The sequence below is a fragment of the Cetorhinus maximus genome, chromosome 12 (genome assembly GCF_964194155.1).
Source record: "Cetorhinus maximus chromosome 12, sCetMax3.hap1.1, whole genome shotgun sequence".
Lineage (NCBI taxonomy): Eukaryota > Metazoa > Chordata > Chondrichthyes > Lamniformes > Cetorhinidae > Cetorhinus > Cetorhinus maximus.
Genome location: NC_135890.1, coordinates 21,001,122 through 21,024,738, shown reverse-complemented (window position 1 = coordinate 21,024,738; position 23,617 = coordinate 21,001,122). Strand labels below are relative to the sequence as shown.

At 43.3% G+C, this 23,617-nt stretch overlaps 1 protein-coding gene across 2 annotated transcripts in view; it reads left to right on the top strand.

The window, feature by feature from the left end:
• shank3a (SH3 and multiple ankyrin repeat domains 3a) overlaps positions 1-23,617 on the top strand; it is a 1,183,771-nt gene that overhangs the window by 1,046,139 nt on the left and 114,015 nt on the right. Inside the window, exons 19-20 of one of the 2 annotated variants that reach the window (XM_078553129.1) lie at positions 7,961-8,041; positions 21,899-21,922. In XM_078553129.1, the coding sequence (XP_078409255.1) occupies positions 7,961-8,041; positions 21,899-21,922 (105 nt within the window). The remainder of the gene's footprint in view (positions 1-7,960; positions 8,042-21,898; positions 21,923-23,617) is intronic. The other variant, XM_078553130.1, reaches the window with a different exon arrangement.

The following is a 23,617-nucleotide window of genomic DNA, read 5'->3' as shown; positions in this document are numbered from 1 at the left end:
GTCAGCAGCTCTCCAACAGTTACCGACCTGCAGCATTAGCTTATACACTGAAGTTCTCCAATAGGAATTCAATTCATAACCTTCTAACTCCCATGGTGAGAGTGCTGCTAACTGGGCCAAATCAACATCTGGACAAGTATTAGTAAATGCTAGTTGTTTGCCTATGGTATTGAAGAGAGGGAATCAAGCTCAGATGTAGTCCTTAGTGGAAGCCAGGATAGAGAGTGGGGAACAATTAGACCAGGGCATGCAAAGGTAATTCAGGTCCCACGTTCAAGTCAAATATTCTGTCTTTATATTATGTAGATTCCTTTGTCCACATTGTTAATGGAAACTGTCTACGTAAACTTATTGCATTGTAACTACAACCTGCCACCAATGGTGGCACCACAGTGTCTCCACAGGCAGGATTGTGAAATTATATTATAACGTTTACCTATGCAGTTCCCATTTTAAATGTGAAATATGGGAATCTATATAATGGAAAATGTCAACAGAAAGTGCACAGATATACAATTTTTAATATATACATTTTCAATTTAAAAATGCTTAATTCTGTAATAAATTTGAGTATAATACAGAAAAACATTACTTTAAGTATCTCAAGGCTTTCCTCTTTGTTTTTCCCCTTAATAATTGAGCAATGTCCCTGTTAAACCTCCAAAATATTTATGCTCTCTGTGTGAAAATTTGTCAGTACCATAGTATCGAATAAGCAGCCCCTGTGTCACTGGTATCCAATCACTCATTCCACTTTTTGGTAACAGATCTAAACAAATGAAAAGTGCACTCAGTGGAGGGCATACCTCCACCACATTCTGTTAACTCAACATTATTACAATTATGCAGCTTTTCTTTGAGGCTTTCTCCTGCTGGTTGATGCTTTGTAAGTACAAAGCTGAAAAGACATCTTTTTACTAAGAGCTTCCATGCCACTGAGGAGGCTTCAGGCCAATCCACATCCAACAACCTGCTCTGAAAACTCTACTCACATTTTGACCGCTGTCACAAATTCCACCACAATAGCTGAGACAATCCACAACGTGCTAAAACAACAACGTTCTTAACAAAACAACTTACAATGTTCTTAATAAAAACTGTCAATTTTCCCTACCTCCTAATGTTAATGGATCCTTTAAAATATTCCAGTATCCAGATTCACCAAAAACTAATTGGTTCTTCCTTGTGCCATACCTTATCGGCGTACTAAGCTTCATTGAAAGCCACCCATTAGTTTTTGAGATATATTGTTTTCAGACAAACAGACTAACAAACAGAAAAAACATTACTTCCACCCACCTTCAGTGGCAGAGGTAACAATGGCAGTGGTGAGAAAGACCTGTGTGGAAAGAAGAGTGTGGGAGGAGAGGAAACAGCGCAAGGTCAACATCAACTCTGGAACCACGGTGACTTCTTCTGTTGTCCCTGTGCCAATACTTCTGCATTGAAGGTATTATTCTTCACGTGAGCCCAGATAAGGAATGTTGGTGACCTGCGACAAGAGGGGCATCACAGTTGACCCAATTTTTCCCTTACCAAATACACAGTTACACACGCGCACAATAACCCATTGTGTGAAGGATTCCTTTTCTTTCCTTTTCCTTTAAGTTTCCAGTACTCACCCAGAGTTTCTGCCCCTGTTAATAATTCGCTGATTTTGTAGAAATAATTTGTCATTATTTACCTTCTCAAACAAACATTTTCACTCTTAAGTTCTCAGCCTTGGCTCAGTGGGTAGCAGTTTCACTTCTGTGTCTGAAGCGCAATGCTACATTCAGAGGTGCTGTCTTTCCAATAAGAAATTAAACCAAGGGTCCCATTTGCCCTTCAAGTGGATGCAAAAAATTCTGCCACACTATTCGAAGAAGAACAAGGCAATTCCCATTGTGAACATTAGATGCATTTAAGGGGAAGCTAGGTAAATACATGAAGGAGAAAAGAATAGAAGCTTGTTGATGGGGTTAGATGAAATAGAGTAAGAAGAGGCTTGTTTACACCATAAACACCTGCATAGGCCAGCTGTGCTGAGTGGCCCATTTCTGTGCTATAATGTCTATGTAATTCTATGTCCTCATCAATATCTATCCCTCAACCAACTCCTAAAATAGATGATCTGGTCATTATCTCATTGCTGTTTGTGGGAGATTGTTGTGTGAAAATTGGCAGCTGCATTTCCCATATTGCTACAACAGTGAATTGACTGTAAAACGCTTTAGAATGTCCCGGAAGACACTATATCAGTGTATGTCTGTCTTTTCTTCTGCAACCCACATCAATAGAACAGATTTTCTGATCATATATCTGCTTCAATACACCTTCAGTCTGTAGATTTACAGGGTATTTTATTGCTTCACTACACCCCAGCCTGTAATTTCTGACCATTGAGATGGGGAGAGCTGAATTGTAACATCCCCCCCTTAATGCTTAGAGAGCAACTGCAAATCAGGGATCACGTACACAAATTGGCAGCCAGCATGCATGAACACGTCTGCCTACCTTTGTTTGCTTACCTACATACGCCCGACCTACTTAACTCAGCCTCCTTTGTGTTAGTATTACCCCAGGCCATGTACTAACTGCAGTGTAGGGCATAAACTAACAGCCTGTCTCCATACCAGCACCTGCAACATTCAGCCACTATCATTTGGGATGGAGCTGTCTGGAAAGAATACATTAGTTTCAGTTCCTAATACTTTTTTTTGCTTAAATAACTTGATGAAGTTTCTGTAAACAGACTGAGGGCCCAGATTTTTGTCCCCGGGGCGGGTTCACCGAGTCTGGAGATTTCCTGACCTTTAAAAGTGTCTGCACACAGGTCGAATTTTCAATCAGTAGGTGACAGGAACACGGTCTGAAACAGGAATTAGGGCGTAGAACCCCGGAACAAATGAGCAGGCTGCTGCATGCGGATGCAGACTGGGCGCAAGACCCACCTCTGTGCCCTGGCACTGTGTCTAAATAAATAAAAAATGATAATAAAACAAAAAACATTCCTCCAGCCCTCACCCTTCAGCCTCCTCACCCCCCACACACTCCCTATGCCTCATCCATACCAACCTACGCCAACCCATGCCCCCACCCATCCCCATGGCCCCATACCCCCTATGCCAACTTAGTGCCAACTCATGCTCCCCACCCACCACCATTTGCCCTTACCCCCTCCATGCCAACTCACCTAGTATCTTTGGACAGTTCCTTGATTGTTTTGACACTTCCTGTATAACTTTGACAAATTTGACACTTCCTGAACAGCTTTGACAGGTTTGACAGCTGGACAGCTCCTTAACATTTCATTGACACCTGGACAGTTGCAATAATTTTGTGCATAAAAAGTGCATAATCGTGTTCACTTTTAACAATCCCAAAGGGTACCTTACCTCTCCGAAAAGGTGCCATACCTCTCCCAAAGGTGTCCTGGGACCCTATCCAAAGGAGTACTTTACCTCTCCCTTAGTTATCTGAACACCTGCACCAAGTTCAGACCTCCTCTTACCTGGTCTATTCCGCACACACGGGATTTCACACTCCTGTTCTACCAAAATCCAACTTCAGTGGAGGCACCTGGTGATTTAAATGGCCAGTTGATTCTGCAAATCGTGCATGCGTGCATCACGGCCTGACTCCAGTTATGTCCCGCAAAGGTAGGAAATGCCGGGTTCGGGGACAGAACTTAGAATTTTCAGCTATTTCCAGGATTATTGCCACGACGGAGAGGCAAAAATCCAGCCTGAGTCTCTGATTAATTGTAACCTGTGCTATTATTCGCTACCATACTTGGGTTGGTGTAGCTCAACAATGAATTCACATGCTGGTATAAACTGCTTACAGGAGAATATATAGGCCATTGCCTGTCATTTGTGTCTCATTGTTAGACCCTTTAGAATATCGATGATTAGCACTGTGGGTGTACCTACACCACATGGGCTGCAGCAATTCAAGAAGGCACTCATCACCACCTTCTCAAGGGCAATTAGGGATGGGCAATAAATGTTGGCCTTGCCAGCAATGCCCAGATTCCATGAACAAATAAAAGCTCAAGAAATCAAATGGGGAATTCAGAAGGAACCCAGAGTGTGGTGAGAATGTGGAACTTGCTGCAAGAGGGAGAAATTGATATATAGATATGAATAGAATAGATGCATTTAAAGGGAAGCTAGATAACCACATAACTGAGAGGAAATAGAGAGTTTTGCTAATAGAGGTAGATGAGAAAGGATGGGAGGAAGCTCAAATGGAGCATAATCAATGGCATGGACAAGTCGGGCAGATTGGCCTGTTGTTGTGCTGTATTTTCTCAGCTATTCCATACTGTAGTAAGTTCCACATTCTAACCACTTGCTGAGTAAAAATCTATTAAGAATCTATCACTGAGTAATGTCAGACTGGATTTCCAACAGCCTTCATGTTTCCAGGGCAATAACACATTTGGAGTCAATTTTTGTCATAATGCATGGAAGATCCTCTGGTGGAACGGGTCAGCCATTTACTACAGAGCCAAACCCTCCATGATTTACATTGCTAAATGGAAATTTAATGTTTTATTAAATGATAAAAGGTTCTAATAGGCTGAATAGGGAAAGACTATTTCCTCTGATTGGAAAGTTAATGACTAGGATTGATCAATTTAAATTCTACGGGGAAACCTCAGTCCCGCTCAGTTGGTAGCACTCTCATCTCTCAGTCATGGCTGTGGGTCCAACCCTTACTTCAAAGGCTTGAACACATCATCCAGGCTGACACTTCAGTGCAGGATTGAAGGAGTACTGCTCTATCAGAGGTACTGTTCTTTGAATGAAACATTAAATCGAGGCTCCATCTACTCTCTCAGGTAAAATATCCCATGGCACTATTCAAAGAGGAGCAGGGCAGCTCTCCCTGGTGTTCTGGTCTATTTTTATCCCCTCCAATTAATGTCATTAAGACAAACCATCTGGCAGTTTATCTCATTGCTGTTTGTCGGAGCTTGCTGAGCACAAATTGGCTGCATTACAACAGTACTTCAAAAGTAGTTCATTTTTTCTAAAGCATTTTGGAATGTCCTGAGGTTGGAAAGGTGTTATGTAAATGCAAGTTCTTCCTTGTTTTCTTTCATGATAGAGAGAGTATTTGAGTATAAAAGGCTTTTCCACAGACTATAATTGAGGTTTCTTTTCTGGGAAAATGAGATAAATATTCACCACATCAGCAGACACGGGCTGTGAGGCAGGGGCATTAATTTTCGGGTTGCTTTAGCCAAGAGCCAGCACCAATATAAAGGGTCAAGTGGCTTCATTCTGTGGTGTAAATTTCTGTGGTTGTAAAGGACGTTGTACATGATGTCGTGTGCCAAAAAGAAATACTTTCAACTTTTTTCATGCCAACCCTGGATACAGATCCAATCTGAATGAAAATATTTCTCCCGAGCTCTCTCCTATTCTCTGAATGGTTATTTTCAATTGATGGCCCCTCATCACTGACTTACCAAAAAATATTCCCCCACGTCCCACAAATGTAGGTGATGACGATGATGATTTCTTGATATCAAACAGTATAGGACTCTATCACCTGTTCCACTTGAGCACTTTACACTGGATGGAAAGGAATATTCCTATCACATGATGGGGTGTTGCATTGAACAGAGGAGACTGATGGTGGCCAAGGCTATGAATGGTGATTGGCTCACTTACAAATGTGGTAAAATCTAACACACAGTTCCATCATTGTGCCGAGGAAGCCAATATTTCAGGCACCCAGTGACAAGACAGCACAGGTTGCATAAAGTATAAAACTCACTCTACATTGTCCCATCAGACACTCGCAGGACAGGTACAGCATGGGTTAAATACAGTTTAAAGATCCATGGAAGATGCACCATCAAATACTAACAGGGCAGGTACAGCATTAAAATCCCCAAATACTGCCCCATCCAGTTGGTAAAACTTCAAATTTATTGTCGCATCTGATGGAAAACATTTTCCGTAATGTAGCAGATCCTCAATACTGCACTGGAGCATCAGTCGAAGTTGTGCTCAGGTCTGGGAGGAGGTTTTAAACCCGCAAGTTTCTGACTCAGAAGGAAGAATGCTGCCAAATAAGCCAAACTGATAGCTGTTGATTTAAAGTTTCGAGTCCATATGACTCTTCTTCAGAGCTCTGAAGAAGAGTCATATGGACTCGAAACATTAACTCTGTTTTTCTCTCCACAGATGCTGTCAGACCTGCTGAGTTTTTCCGGCATTTTTGGTTTTTGTTTCAGATTTCCAGCATCCGCAGTATTTTGCCTTTATGATAGCTGTTGATACTGTTTCAATTGGAAATATCTCAAAATTAAAACCACTCACAACTGTGATCTCACAGACTCAGTATAAAGTACATGACTTAATTTCAATATATTTAATTCTATATACATACATATCTGCATGTGTGTCTATATTTCTGCAAATACGTGTTTGTCTGTATGTCTTTATATATATGTTTATACATACATATACTTATGTATGTGTGTGTATGTGTATATAAACGAACTGTACTTACAGCACTTGTTTATCTCCATGATTCCTCCGTTCTAAATTTCTAGCCCAGTAACAATGAGGTGCTAACTTGTTTATTCACTGTGAGCTGGGTTAATTTTTAACAAGGTTGAACTTTGTGCCTAATCTTTGCCTCATATTTCAAAGTGATAAGGTTGCACTTAAATGAAAGGGGAGCAAATGATGTCGCTGAGACGGCAGGGTGGAGGAAGGCAAGGAAAATAAGGAAAAGGAACAGAAAACGAGGAGGTGGGAGAGAACACACGAGCGTGAGGCAGAGAGGAGGAGCAGCCAGAGAGAGAGAGAGAGAGAGGAGATTGGAAGGACGAGGGGGTGAGGGTCAGAGGCAGGTGGTGCTGTGTGCTGCCCATGCATCTTGGCAGCGTTAAGCCTAATGTGTGCCACATTTGAAGCTCTATTAGCCTGCCTACTCACCTTACAGGAGGAATGTTGACAAGCGGTGATGAAGCGACAGTTTGGGTTGGGTGACTGTTTGGAAAGAAGCAGTTCACACACCATTTAAAATTCAGACCTGCAATTGTTTCTCTGTGTGCTGACACCGTCGTTCTCAAATCCAGCTTTCAGGGATGTTCTGAATCCCCCTTGCAAGCAGCAACCTGAGTCCTAACGTGGGCCAGGTCCACATCTCACACTCCTGCGGTTTTAATCTTTGCTACCTCGTTCAAAGCCAATTTCTTTTTTTATTTTATATATATATATATATATATATATATGTATATATATAAATATATAAAAAAGAACTTATTTACAAATGGATATGGCCCTACCCTGACCGGAGAACTTGCAGTCTCACTTCGTACTTGTCACAGGGTGTCTGAAGCACGACTATACAACGAGGGAAAGTGGGAGGAGGAGGAGGAGGAAGGGGTTGCCTGCTGGCCTTGTTTCCATGGTATTCCCTGTTGAACATTTGAATGCTGTATTGTTCGTATGCAAGCCAGAGCCTTGAAAAATCTCGGTACACCTGAAACTGTGACAGCGGACTGAATTCCTTTACGCTCCTGAGTTGGATGTTTTAAGGGGAGAAACATCAAAAGAAAAAAATTATTTTCCCGAAATTTGTCCGTGTGTGAGGTGAAGGGTGGCTTAAAAATAATTTTACTGCTGTCTAGCTGAGAGCCCAGACTGACACTGCCACATTCTGGGGATGAACTAGTACTCTTTAGGAAGCATGCGGGCAGTGCCCTGCGGAGAATTTATGCGGTACTCTTCACCCCCCAGAACCCATTAGGCCCAAGCTTCCGCCGCAAGGGATAGTATGAAGAAGTTTGCTTCCACGCGGAGTTTGAACAAGATCCTCCAGCAGTGTGGTGATTCCTGTCATGATTACGACGAGATTCAGGCAGTGGAGAAAAAATGGCACCTGCACCTCGGGGGTGCTCGAAAGGTCCTGGGCAGAAAGTCAAACCTCTCATCTCTTTTTATTACAGCCCCACCGCCCCCGAAGAGAGCGCCAAGTACCACACTGACTCTGCGTTCCAAATCCATGACTGCTGAACTGGAGGAACTAGGTAAGATAACTCTCATTCATTAATACAGTGTACTTCCTCCTTTATAAATCATCAACTGGCAGTTCACTGCATGCGCTAATCTATGGCCCATGTGTGTATCAGTTTCAGCTTCAGTACATCTACGATGCACAGGGGATAAAAAGGAACGATTCACCTCCAACTGGGTTATGTGTGTCTAAGTGTCAGGTGCTGTCCATTTATTTGAAATCAGGATTTGGACATCACTGGCAAGGTTGTCATTTAATGCCTGGTCCTGGTTGCCCTGTGGAAGACGTGTTTGTGGGCTTTCTACGTGAACCACAGTCCTTGTGGTTATGACACTGCCGTGTATTGTAATTTTTTTTTTACGCCTGATTGGCATGTAATTCAAAAATTATCAGGATTCAGCCAGAATGAACCTGGAATCGGGTGGAGGCCAGACAAGGTAACAATAAAAGAATCCTTTGCCTAGGGAACAAACTGGATGAAACAAAATGATTACTCCTGCCTCATACTTTACTATTTCCAATGCTGAGGTATCAGTTTCTATAATTATTCATACAGGGTAAATGAGAACAATTCACTCCTTCCAATACCAGGTAACTTGTGTGTTTCCAGGTCGGTTCCAATACTAAAGAACATCTGTCCAGCTATAGGAAAGGATATGAAAGTTCAATGAAAAGTCCAATGAAAGTTCATCCCTTTAGTATGCTAACACTTCCATCAAAGCCCCTCTCTCTAGTACCCTAACTCTTCCATCAAAGCCCTTCCCTCTAATCCCTAACGCTCCCATCAATGCCTGTCCAATTAGTACTCTAACAGTACCATCGAATGCCCCAAACAATCCCTTTGAAGTCCTTCTAATCAGTAACGTGTAAAGTGCTAGAATCTATTATTAGGGACATGATATCAGGGCACTTAAAAAATCTAAATATGATTGAGCAGAGTTAGTATGAGATTTATGAAAAGGAAGTCGTGTTTGACAAATCGGTTGGAGACCTTTGAGGTTGTAACCAGCAAGGTGGATAAAGGGGAACCAGTGGGTGCAGTGTATTTGCATTTTCAAAAAGCCTTCAATAAGTGCCACACAAGATATCATGGCACAGAATTAGGGGTCATGGAATTGGGGCTTATATTATAGCATGGATTGGGGATTGATAAAGGACAGAAAACAGAGAGTAGGAATAAATGGGCGATTTACAGGTTGACAGATTGATACTAGTGGAAATCCTCAGGGATTAGTGCTGGGGCCTCAGCTATATACAAGTTATATTAATGACTTAGACGAGGGAACCGAGTCTCAGTATCCACATTTGCTGATGATACAGGGTGGGATTTTCCGGCCTCGTCACTAGTGGGTATCATCGTGCATGGCATGGGAAAATTTGGAGAGCCATCATCCTGCCCATGACAATGCATGCTGGTGTCAGGGCCAGAAAATGCTATCCATAGAGTTAGATGAGAAATTAAACTGTGAGGAGGATGCACAAAGGCTGCAAAATGATTTAAACAGGTTAAGTGAATAGGAAAGAATGTGGCAGATGGAATATAGTGTGAAGAAACGTAAAGTTATCCACTTCAGTAAGCAAAATAATTTTAAATGGTGCAATGGCTTCTCTTCTTGCTCCTCTACCATTACCTCTGGTGTCTTCCCAAGGATCTACCTTTGATCCCCCTCCTATTTCTCACCACCGCCCCTCAGCGACATCACTCAAAAATACATTTATGCAGATAATATCCAACTTTACCTCGCCATCACCTCTCTTGACACCTCCACTATTGCTAAATTATAAGACTGCTTGTCTGACACACAGTTCTCCAATTAAACATTGGAAGACCAAAGCCATTGTATTCAGTCCCCACCTACAAACTCCATCTCTAGCTAGCATGTGTCCTTTTTGACCCTGAGATGAGCTTCCATCCGCATATCCACGCCATTGCTAAGAAAGCATTCCAGAACCCCACCAAACACCCCAGATGATGAACATGGTCATCTTTGCCTCCAAAGACAAACAGGAAGAAGGAAACATATTTCCACCTTTGTAACATCACTCAACGCTTGGTCCTGCCTCAGCTCATCTAATGCTGCTCATGAACCCTCATCCATGCCTTTGTTACCTCTAGGCTTGAATATTGCAATGCACTTCTGACCAGCCTCCCAGACTTGAGGTCATGCAAGATCCTACTGCCTATGTCCTTACTCGTGCCAAGTCCCCTTGATTTCAAAATTCCCATCCTTGTTTTCAAGTCTTTCTATAGCCTCACCTCTCCCAATCTCTGTAATTTCTTCCAGTCCTGCCACCCTCCTCTGCGCTCATCTAATTTTGGTCTCTTGAGCATCGCCAATTTTAATTGCCCCCACAATTGATGCCATGGCTTCAGCTGCCTAGACCCTAAGGTCTGGCATTCCCACCATTAACCTCCTCACCTCTCTACCTATCTTTCATTCTTGACATCGCTCCTCGAAACAGCCTTCATGACCAATCTTATGGCCTTCTCCCTAATATTGCCGTAAGTGGCTCAGTGTCCAATGTTTCTTCAAAATGCTCTTGTGAAGCATTTTGGGATGTTTTATTCATTAAATGCACTATACAAATGCAATTTGTTGTTGTATGAATGCATGATGTTCACTTCCATTCATAATTTCTCAGATAATGAAGCAGTCATGCTCTCATGCAGTGAACCTGAACAACATTCAGACATGGACTAATAAATGGCAAGTAATGTTTGCCTCACACAATTGCCAGACAATAACTACAGCGAGAGTCTAGCCACTTCCCCTTGACATTCATTGGCATTACCATTGTCAAATTCCCCCTCCATCTACCTCCTGGGGAGTCACCATTAACCAGAAACTTAACTGCACCAGCCACAGAGATACTGTGGTGACAAGAGCAGGTCTGACACTGGGTAATTTGCAGCGAGTGACTCACCTCCTGACTCCCGAAACATTTCTTCCACCTCCAAGGCGCAAGTCAGGGGTGTAATGGAATTCTCTGCCTTTTGCCTGAATGAATGCAGCTCCAACACTCAAGAAGCTGAATCCAGCCAGGACAAAACAGCCTACTTGATTGGCAACCCATCTACCACCTTAAATATTCGCTCCCTCCACACACAGTGGCAGCAGTGTGTATCATCTGCGAGGTGTATTGCAGCAACTCACCAAAACTTCTTTGGCAGCACTTCCCAAACCTGCCATCTCTCCCCCAAACTTAGAAGGACAAGAGCAGCAGACGCATGGGAACACCAGCAGCTCCAAGTTCCCCTCCAAGTCACAGTACATCCTGATTTGGAAATATATCGCTTCATTGTCACTCGACAAAATCCGGAACTACCTATCCATCAGTATTGTGGGAGTACTTTCACTACACAGACTGCAACGGTTCAAACAGGTGGATCATAATCACCTCCTCAAGAGCAATTATAGACAAACAATAAATGCTGCCCTTGCCAGTGACACCCATAACTTGTGAATGAACAGGAAACAACACAATCCCACACATCTTCAAACAAAATGAATCAGTGTCCCTACCCCCTGACTACTAACTAGCCAGTGACTTTTCCTGGCTCAGATATGATGCAAACCAGAGTGAAATGGGTGTCTGACATTCAATGTCTAGTGCTGACATTTGGTTTGAGGTGCCGGAGACTGTTGGTCTTCAGGAGATTGTAACCCCCGGAAACCAGACAAGCGAGGACAAGTGTGGGAGGCTGGCTGGAAAAGGCGAACGATACAGAAAGGAAAAAAATTGTTCTCGGCCAATCATTACCCTGGTAGAGGCAGTAAGTAGCTGAGCCTTGGGGACCAGAAGCTTGGCAGTTTCCACTTCCTGACTGCACTCTCATTGATGCCAATAACCCCTGAACTAAGGTTGGGCAGAATCTGGCCAGCATCCCTGCTCTTCATCATCACCGGTGACTCCTGTGATGCAAAGTGCAAGTACAATATGAGGTTGGTCCATGATGCCCTCCATTGTCGAGTAGTTCATCGGTACTCCCTGCCAAGGGCCATGTAGGAAGATTGGCTGTCATTGATTGACTGGCTTCTTTGGAGAATCCTCACTTTTGGAAGGGGATGAGATGCAGGATAGTAGCAAACAAAAACTAAGGCGTGTCTAAGCCAGAGGCTGAGTGTCAACAAAGACGTGCTTAATAATTCACTCATTTCATCAACTCATGCTTTAAAGAAATTATCAAAGTAACTTTGACTCATGGGGCATGGTTTTTGATTGGCAGTGAGACAAATGATTAAATTGTGGTATTTTCAGAGTATAGTATCAGACATTGAGCAGAATGACGTATTAGTCAAGCATCCCACTCCTGAATAAATCATGTAGATGAGACACATTGAATAGGAGCATGTTCATTGGTTTCATACCCCCACATGAGGTGCATAATGTATATATATATATATACAGGATGTCAGATTAGAGTGGAGGTGGCCTTAGTCACGGAACTGCAACACAAGCAAATGTTTCAAAGGAATTCACAAGGTTTGAGTATAAGAGAAAATTTGAATCTCCTAGCTCCTTCTCCTGACCACAACTCACTGAAAACAACCTGCTGCCTCAATCCTTTTACAGTTTTGATTTGAGCAGGGTCAAAATTAGTTTGAAACTTAAAAAACATTCTGGTGGGAAAGTGACAACTACCCCTTCACAACCCTCCATTCTGAGGGTCCCATACTCCCTCCCAACTGTTGCCTGTTATCTCCCTGGCAATGAACACATACAATATGACAGTTTCAGACCTGTGGAAGCCTTCAGAGCTATTCTCCCTGCTAGAGAATAACAGGGCTGTGTGTATTGGGCAGTATAGCTGCCCCAGTCTCTAATATACAGAAAATCAGCCCAGCATGCATTATGAAAGATAGCAGGTCCTGTATATATTATAGAGAATAGTAGCCCCTGTGGATATTGTAAAAATTCACAGTTTATGCGTATATTACAGAGAATAGCATCCAATGTATATTATAGAGAATAGCAGCCACTGCATATATTATAGAGAATGGCAGCTCCTATATGTTAAAGAGAACAGCAAAGCCTGTGTGTATTATGGGGAATAGCAGCTCCTCTATCTATTTTAGAGAGTAACAGACCGTGTTTATATTCAAGGGAATAGCAGATGCCGTGTAAGTTATAGGGAACAGCAACCCCTGTTTAGAAATTGAGAATAGTACCCCCCTGTATTTAAGAAATAGCAGCCTCTGTATATAAAGATCCTGTGTATATTGCATATTGAATAGCAGCTCCTGCATATATTAGAGACAATGGCAGTGCCAGTATATCAGAGAGCATAGCAGACTTATGTATATTATAGGTAATAACAGTCCTTGTGTACATTATAGAATATAGAAAAGATTGAGGATATTATTGAAAATAGCAGCCCCTGTATATAATAAAGAATAGCAGCTCAGATGTATATGAGAAGGAATAGCAGATCCTGTTTATATTATAGCAAATAGTAGCCAGTGTATGTTATAGAGAATAGCAAGCGTTGTGTATATTACAGGGAACAGCAACTCCTCTGTATATTTTGGAAAATAGCAGGCCTGTGTATGGTATGTTAAATAGAATAGCAGCCCCTCTGTATATTATAGTGAATAACTGCTCTGGTGTCAGTTATAAAGAATAGCAGCCCCTGAACATATTGTAGAAAATAGCATGACCTCTATTATAGAGAATAACAGCCCCTGTGTTTTTAATAAGAAATAATAAGCCCTGTATACAATATAAGAAATAGCACTCTGGTGTTTTAAAGGGAATAGCAGCATTTGTGTACATTATAGAAAATAGCAGACCCAGAGACACTTTGAAGAATAGCAGTCCATCTGTATATTATAGAGGATAGCAGCCACTCCATATAAGATCAGGAATAGAACCCTCTGTATATTGTGTATTGAATGGCAGGTCCTGCATATATTAGAGACAATGGCTGTATATCGCAAACCATATCTATACTATGGGTAATAACAGCCCTTGGGTGCATTATGAGAATATTGTAGAAAATAGTGGCCCATGTATATAACAGAGGATAACAGCTTTGTTGCATATGAGAAGGGATAGCAGACCCTGTTTATTTTATAAGGAATAGTAGCCACTGTGTACATTATAGAGAATAGCAAGCACTGTGTCAATTATAGAGAGCAGCAAACCATGTGTATGTTTTGGGGAACAGCAGCCCTGGGTATATTAAATGGAATAGCAGACCCTGTGTATAATATAGGAAAGAGCAGCTCCTGTACATATTATAGAAAATATAAGTTATAAAGGATAGCAGCCCCTGAGTGTATTGTGGAGAATTGCAGATCCTGTGTATATTATAGGGTATTGTAGCCCTCTGTATGCTATAGAGAATAGAAGATCCTATGTATATTTTGGTGAATTGCAGCCTTTCTGAGTATTATACAGAACAACAGCTCCTGTGTATGTAAGGAATAACAACGCCTGTGTAGAATTTAGGGAAGAGAGCTCCTGTATTTGCAAGAGAATAGCAGCACCTGTGTACATTTTGGGAAATAGCAGACCTTGGGGACATAAAGAAGAATAACAACCCTTGTGCATATTATACAGAATAGCTCCTGTGTATACTATAAGAATAGCAGCCCCTGTGTATACTTTAGGAAGTATATGTATATCATTAAGGACAGCAATCCCTGCATATAGCATAGGAAATTGCAGACCCCGTGAAGACACAGAGAATAACAGTCCTACTGGACATCATAGAAATTAACAGACCGGACAATATTGTAGAAAATAGCAGAATCTGGCAATATTTAGAGAATAGCAGAGCCTGTGTATGGTATAGTGAAGAGCAGATCCAATGTATATTTTAGGAAATATATAATAGTGAATAATAGCTCTGCAATATCTCTGAGAATAGTAACCTTTGTGTATTATAAACAGAAAAGCAGGCTCTGTGATAAGAATTAACTGCTATTATTGAGAACAGCTGCTCCTTTATATTTTAGGGAATGATAACCCTTGAATATATTATAGAGAATAGAACTCATGTATACACTGTAGAGTATAGGAGCCCAGGGGCTGAATTTTCAATCACCTTTGGGAGTTAGGATGTGCGGAGGCCCAGAAAATCACACTCATGGAGGACATCACTGGTTCTTGACATCTCAGTGGCATATTTAGATTTTCAAAGGAAGGTCAGGATGGGTTGCTGCAATCTACACACCTCCGATTAATTGCTCTTGAGCTCGTTGTTGAGCTTGTTAGGGAACAACAGTTAGCAAGTTTCAAATAGCCAACACAGGAAACGTGGACTGTCTGGGACTGAGCTATTTGAGCATAGTGGTCGTGAATAAAGAAGGGAGCCAGTAGCGCTCATGAATGCACTGTGAAATAATTAAAACTCAGTTGCTCATGCAGCGAGTTGCATTGGTAGAGCTGAGAGGCTTGATTTTGTGAAGAGAGAGCATTTGGACTCTTGAGAAGCGTGTGAGGCTGCTGACATCACTTGGACTTCAGAGTTTGGTTGAGGAAGCCCTATTAAACTATTGAGGGGCAGTTGAAAGTGTTGAGATGGGAACAGCCAATGTTGGAGAGAGTAGTGAGGAGGAGCATTGGCAAATGCGAGCTCCTGGTCAGGACAAGGTCAGAGGAGCAGAGCGAGGGGCTACAAGAGAAAGAAGCTGCTACCCACAACATCGGGTGTACTTCCCAGCTACTTGCAAATGACAAGCACCAGTGCCAGGAGGTTGTGCCTATCCAGGCATTTGGTCTCTGACATTTGTGCTCTGGTCCACAGTGACCTATGGCCTCACAGTACTCTTGGTAGTCCCCTACCCACAGCCATCAGTGTGATTGTGCTGCTGAACTCCTTTGAATCTGGGTCGTTCCAGGGATCAGATGCCAAACTTTATGGCATCCCCCAGTTAGCAGCTCATCATGCCATCAGGTGGGTGATGGATGCCATCTTCCACAGAGTAGGGGCCACATCCATTTTCAAACAGATGGATCAGCACAGGCACAGAGGGCATTGGATTTTACCATGCTTGATGGCTTCCCCCAGGTCCAGGGGGTCATCAATTGTAACGATGTAGCTGAACAACCAACCAGCCTAATTCCTGGACAGGAAAGACTTCCACTCAGTGAATGTCTAGGTGGTCTGTGACTCTAGGAAACATATCCTGCAGGTATGCACATGCTTCCCAGGCAGCTGTCGTGATGCCTTTATCCACTGACAGTTCCAGGTGCCGGAGACCTTCAGGCCACCACCAGAATTTGTGGATGGCTGCTGGGGGATAAGAGTTAGCCCCTGAAGGCTTGGCTCCTGATGCTCTTCGAGTACACATCCATGGATGCAGAGAGGCACTACAACCCATGCCATCTGCCAGCACGTACCTGCATTGAACATACCATTGGCTTCTTTAAGAGTTGCTTATGTTGTCTTGACCGTTTGGGTGGTGCCCTCCAGTACAAACATGCTAGTATGCCTCGTACTGTGGCCAACTGCTTTGTGCTACACAACTTGATACTGCACAGTGGTCTGGAGCTGGACGAAGAGGGGGAGATGGAATGCCACTTTTGAAGGAGGACAGGGAAGTGGTGAAGGGAATGAAGAAGAGAAGGAATGGGGAGCCCGGTGCCTAGGCATTAGAGGAAGTCCACCAAGACTGTCTCACAGTAATCGACAGGCTAGCAGAGACACAAGGGCTAAGTTAATTCAACAATGATTCACCTGAGTGACTCTAAGACATTATGGATCTGTCACTCACCTTCCGTGATCTAGAAAAATAATCCATTAAGTACATCTCTGATTAATTGCATTGCCACCCATATAGAATGAAATTCAGGTTTCCACGTCCAACAGTCTTCCCCAACACAGACCTTGGCACTGCCTGACAGCAATCTCACCTGGCCTTCAGTTAATGGCCTTTTTGACACAAAGCAATGATAACATACAGATCTGTTCATTAGTATAATCAGTAATATTTTAATGGTAGTAGGCATCCATCCATCTCAGGAGATGTTGGACTGCACCTGGGGTATATGTCACTTCTGGATGGAATATCAGCTGTTGTGGCTGTAAAGACCAATTCATGAGTGGCAATCCCCTCCTCAGCTGGCACAGATGAATAGCATTGGCCCAAGGTTGACTGATGTTTTTCCTTCCACCGGGTTCTCTTTTCCGACATCTGTTGTTTTTCTTTTATCCTCTGTTTCTTCCATACCCTTTGTCTGCTTGTCTTCAGACACTCTGGTCAGTCACAAGGACTTTCCATGCATTGACTCCAATCCTGGTCAGCTTGTAGACGTGGGCAACCTGTTGACCTCGTGCCGATAGCAAGTTCACCATAGAGTATGTCTTTGGGAATGCAGTGTCATCCATTCAGCTCACATGACCCAGCCAACGGAGTCGCCGCTGACTCAAGAGGATAAACATGCTGGGGATCCCTGCGCATTGGTGAACTTCCGTATTTGGCACTCTGTCTTGCCAGAAGATGCCCAATAGTAGTCTGAGGCAGCGGAGGTGGAAGTCGTTCAGCCGCTTTTCTTGGCTTGCTTCAGTTGTCTATACCTCACTACTCTAAAGGAGAGTGCTGAGAACACAAGCCTGGGACACAAGGAGTTTTGTATTTTCAGTTGGTTTGCTGTTGGTCCACACTCACCTTCTCAACTTTAACAGCTGTAGCCTTGGCAATCCTGGTGCTGATTTCAGCATCAAGGGACAGGTTGCTGGTGATTCTTGATCCAAGGTATGTGAAGCTGTCAGCAACATCCAGGGTGAGGTTGTCGATGTTGATGGAAGGCGAAGTCTCTATATCCTAGCCCATAACCTTGGTCTTCCTGACGCTGATTGTCAGTCCAAACTCCTTGCAGGCTGGGGAGAACAGATCCACAAGCTGCTGCAAGTGAACTGCAGTATGGGATGTCATTGTGATGTCATCAGCAAACAGCAACTCATAGACTAGGACTTAATGGATAGCACAATGAACATACAAACTCAAAAAACATCACCCAAGTGACCCAGGAAGGACATTTTACAAAGTGGCGCCTTGCACTCACGACTGCTCCTACCAAGTGAATTCTAAGCTGAAGGTGACTGTGTTTGTGCTGGTGGGAGGATTGCTGGAATGATATGATGGTGCAGGCTCTGGAACATCTTGACCGCTGAGGAGGCCAGTGATGACTGAATGACTGAACTGTTGCTGCTGGCTCCCCATCACATTCAGCCCTGTTGGAGACTTAAGGTGGTGGACTTGACAACTCACTACTCACAAGCTTCAGTACACCGGACACAATACATGACAGTGGAAGCACAGCCATGGCATGCGCTGGGCAGGAATGACCTCCATGCCCTTCACCTGTAGATTGAGATATTACATGAATCTGTTCTGTATGATCTCCTGTTTCTGCATTGTCCATGGTGTACTGTGATGGGACCCTTGCTAGCTCCAGTTCTGCCTCTTTAGTTGTGGTCACTATGGCAAGTTGGGCCATTCCACCACCCATTCAAGCCCTTTCACACACATTCTGTGCTGTCTTCTCCTTTAGAATCAAGGGAGAGAGAGATTTCAGAGAAGCCTGCCCTCCCTCACCACTTCCACAATATATTCGCATGAGATGTTACCATCTTCAGTGATGAGCCCTGCTTATTCATGCTCAAGATGTGAGGATTGCTCATGCCTGACCGATGCTACTGACCACTTTAACTGACAATGTTGAGGAGAACTATGCCCAATAAGTCTGCTCAGCTCTTCTGTATTCTGGTGTCTATAGAGTTAGCAGTATGTCACCCAGGTGTCGCATGGCACTCTTGCCAGGCCTTACATGTTCTATAAATCACTTTCAACACTGGACCCATGCCCTCCATGTCACTCGCTGGCTACTGACCTCTGTAGCCACCTCTAGCCTTGACTGCTTGGTCCTGTAGCTGAATGTAGCATTTCTTCCAGATGAAGGGAAGAGTACAGCTCCCCTGTCCATGCCAGCCTCAATCAGGGCCTCAAGGAAAGCATCAGAAAAATGTGCCGCTGACTGGAGACTACTGCTGGCCCTGTACTCTCCCTGTACATCTATTTGAAAGTTAACAGCAAGCCCAACATTGGTTGCCGTTTGCCTTCTAAATAATCTCTCTGTATCTAGCTCCCACTTCTTGATGCGGCTGATGCCCCTAATTGGACGCCGCACTCTCCTCCGGGCCAATTAGTGACTGTTGCTTTAAAGATCGCTTCACATCACTGGCGCTGATGTGATGTGAGGTCAGGAGCCAGGAATGTTCCGGGCGCCAGAATGAAAATTTGGCCTCCCTGAGTCTACGACAAGGAATAACAAACCCTGTTAATATTGTAGGAAATAGGAGCTCCCATGATTGTTCAAGGGGACGGCCACCCATGTGCACACTGAAAGGCATAGCAACCCCTGTGTATATTATAGAGGATAGTATCCCCTGTGACAAGAAATAGCAGACCCTGTACTTATGTAGAAAATCAGCCCAAGGCCTGAATATTTCCCTCATCGGACACGCACGATTGGTGGGTCCGGGAGCGGTTGGGAAATGGGCCCCGAACCGTGATCGGCCCCCAACCGCGATTTCACGCTGGCTGGCCAACTAACAACCAGCCAGCGTGAAACGCGTGCTGAGAAGCTTAGCGCTGCTGGAGTGGGGGCGGGAAGAGGGCGGGTGATGACATCACCGCGGGCGCAGGTGAGCGCTTCGAGAGAGCTGCCTGAAGGCAGACAGCTGCCTCAGGGAGCTGCAGACCTGCAAATAATAAAATAAAGCACAAATAAGATGCAAACAATGTCCATGCAGCACAATCAAGCACCTGAAAGCAGACCTCACAAAAATGCTGTGCCCAGATATTTCTTTTTATTTTATTTCCTGACGGAGATCACATCCCGCCCTTGGAGGAGGTTTCATGAAAAATGTAAAGGCCGCCTGGCCATTTGGCCCATCTGCCAACCGTAAGGTTGGACAGACCGGAAAAATCACATTCTGTCGAGCCATTAATGGGCTTAACTGCCTGCTTAATTGTTGGCGGGCGTGCACGGCATTCGGAAGTGCGCCCGCCGAGTGAAATATCGTGCGAGTGCACAATGACGTCAGGACATTCGCCCGACGTCATCTCGCACAATTTTACGCCCAATCGGGTTGGGAAAAGAAATAAAAAACCTGCCCACGGAACGTAAAATTCTGCCCCAAGTGTTTATTATAGAAAGCTGCTTCCCCTGTGTACTTTGTAAGGCAATGCATCTAAAAGGGAATAGCAGCTCCAATATTTTGATGGGAATAGCAGCCCCTCTGTATATTATGGGGAAGGGCAGCACCTTTAAATGTTATAGAGATTCGCAGCCCCTGTATGTATTATAGAGGACAGCAGACTGTGTGTGTAGGATAGGAAATTGCAACCTATGATGATACAATTTTGAGGTTAATGAGATTGTTATGTTTTGGGACTGTGTCTTTAATTTAAGGCAAAATGAAGGGAGTCATGTGATCTATTCTGATGTCTGCCTGACAGCAAATCTAGGTGGTTTGATTAGAGAGCCCAGTTTGTTTTAGCGGGAAGAAGATGCAAAGCGTTTACACTTGGAGACAATGGCAGCAGCAGGTGTGTTAATAGTGGATAGACTATATGTCTCCAAAATCCCAGAAAAGTGTTAAAAATGTCAGGTTATAAACTGTTGTGCTTTAAACTGTTAATTTACTTCCATGATATAAGAAAGTTAGGGTCTCAAGGATAGCTAATCAGCATTTCTACCTGGATACAAGGCCCAGAGAGTAGTGGGTAGCATCCCTGCCTCTCAACCAGATGCTCTGGGTTCACGAAGACTTGATGGCTAAGGAAAGTGCATTCATAATGTGAACCTGCAAATCCTTCCAATGCAGGCCAGTGGTAGAGCAGGGGAGATTCCTGTGGTGGAAAGAAGATTGGAGCTTCTGCCATCACTATACAGAGCTCCAAACTACAATGTGCATGTAAAAGTGAATATTGCCACAACAACTTGGACTCCCTGAGTGAACTGTAACATGCCACCATGTGACAATTGGAAAAAGAAGGCAGATGCTGGGATTTTATAGAGAATAGCAGCTCCTGTGTATATTATGGGGAATAGCAGAATCTCTATATATTGTTGAGAATAAGAGCTCCTGTGTATGTTATAGGGAATAGCTTCCCCGTGTGTATGATAAGGAATCACAGTCCGAGGCAAACTCTGAGGAATAGCCGTTCCTGTGTATTATAGGAAATAGCAGACCCTTTGTATATTTAGAGAGTAAAAGCCCCTGTGTTTATAATAGGAAAGAGCAGCCTCAGTATATATTGTAGGGAATACCAGCACCCGTACACTAATGGGAATAGCAGCCCCTGTGTACATTATAGAAACCAAAGGACCTTGGGGTATTATAGAGGGTAGCAGCTGCCTAACGCTCATGTACAGAACTGGGCTGATGTCACAGCAAACAGAGGAGGCCTTCTATCCTGCCGCAAATGTGAGTATTAGTCTGACCATCACTAACTCAATTTTACACAAGATACCTCAAAGTTTCTTTTTTCATTCGGTCATATTTCTCATTCATAAAGCATGGGGCTTGTACAATCCAAACTCTTAACATGAGAAGCTGATTGTTTTTGCCAAGCTCTTGTCTCTGTGGTATACCAATAAATTCTTCAGTGTTTTAGTTAACCAATATAATATTAGTAAACTATGAAGTAGGACTAACATGATGTAAGTTCTCCTGGTGTTCCTTGTCCTTCATTATTAGCACAGTTCTTTGTCCAGGATGTGTTTGACTCTTTAACTTGAATGTTCTGTGTTTTTGTATGAATTACTAACCCTTTCCTCTAGAGTCAGTCTTGTAGACATTGCCATTCATTATTCCATTCCATCCTAACACTCCGATTCTTTTCTTTCCAAGCCTCTGTACGCAGAAGGAAAACGGGTAAGTTGTTCTCTTAAAACCTGACAACAAACGCCATTTTATTTCTCGTGGTGCTTTGTGTGTTGGCGCTGTGTTGAGCAGACATGCTTCTGTTGAGTGGTACACTTGCAAAGTTTTAAGAGAACAGTCATTACGCGCACACACACCCCTCCCCCCCACCCCCAACCCCTAACATTTCTTCCACCACATGAACTCAAGAGTGGTGGAAATATTTCTTCAGTGCACTGTGTGAAGTGAAAATTATAAATATGTTTTAAAATTGTGTCACAAACTGAATCTGGTGCAGTAAAGAAATGGTTGGGTAGAGCCCATGAAAGGGTAGAGTGTATATGGGCTGTAGAAGGAGATTAAATGGGTGAGTGAAGTCCAAGTTAGAATAGAGTGCACATGGGCTGTGTATGAAGAGAGTTTGAAGGATCAAATCATCCTTTCCTGGTTCGATGCCCGAAGGAAGGAGGTAAGAATAGGAGATCCTGACAGTTCCCTGGAACCTTGATACTATGATTTTCTCCAATATCAAAAGTGAAGCGCTGAGTCTGATGCCTCTAGTTTCCTCTCAAAGAAATAGCACATCAGTGCTTGTAAGTCATGCTTGTGACTCCAAACTCTGGGTCCAGTTCTCAGGGACTTGGATAAAATCCCTGCCTCAGATTTTGTGACCCACTTCCTGGAGATGAATGGATGTTTGAAGTATTACATAATTCAGTGTAATTTTACCTATGCCTTTGCAAAATATTCCCATTAATCCCTGATCTTTGCTGAACCTATGCACAGCATGGTGCCAATTAAACTGGTCAGTTGTGGTCATTTCCAAGAGGAAAAAATCTTTATCACACACAAGATGCTTGCTTACAAATGAAATCCTTGAAGCAAGTGCTTTGTCTATCTTGTAATGAGCTAACCTCTCCCAGAGATAGAAAGATTCCTTTATGTTGGTGTCTGCCATTTTGGGGGCTCGGCCCTTCATCTGCAGTCATGAAGTGTGAGCCTTAGACCTTCATCTTGTGTCCTGTGCTGTGAGACCCTGGCCATTCACCTGATACCTATGAGGCCTTGGAACTTCATTTGACTTTCTACACTATGGAACCTTGGCCCATTACCTTGTGTCCTGCATTATGAGGGCCCTTCACCTGGTACCCTACAGGGCCTTGGTTATTCACTTGGTGTCCTGTACAATGAGACCTTTGTCTTTCGACTATTTTTTAATGCAACTAAATAAGGAAATGTTTTTTGGTTGGAAATGGGAACACACGCAAAATTAGATATATATCCAGATTGTCTTTTGGTGGATTTGGTTGTGGGAGGAATGTTCACCAGGACACTAGCTGCTGCTCATCTTTGAATTGTTTCACAGCATCCAGCGGAACAAAACAGACTTTGGTTTTGTGTCTCAGCCAAAGAAGGTACAGATTATCAGCCTGGATTATGGAGGCAAATTTTCAGTGGGGTTCATGTATCCATCTACAATAACTTTAAGGAAAGAGCTATGGAAACTTGTGACAACAGGGTTTACTTGAGTGCTGCCAACTGAGCCAAATTGACACTTAGAATGAAGTAGGAGATAGCAGGTGTATGACAGATTAGAACTGAAGACAAGAATCTCAATGAGGCTTTTGAAAGCGGAGAGAAAAATGGTAAGGTGGAGATGCAGGGCAGGGATATTCAGGGAAGGGAGAACCAGAGTGGAAGGGGGGT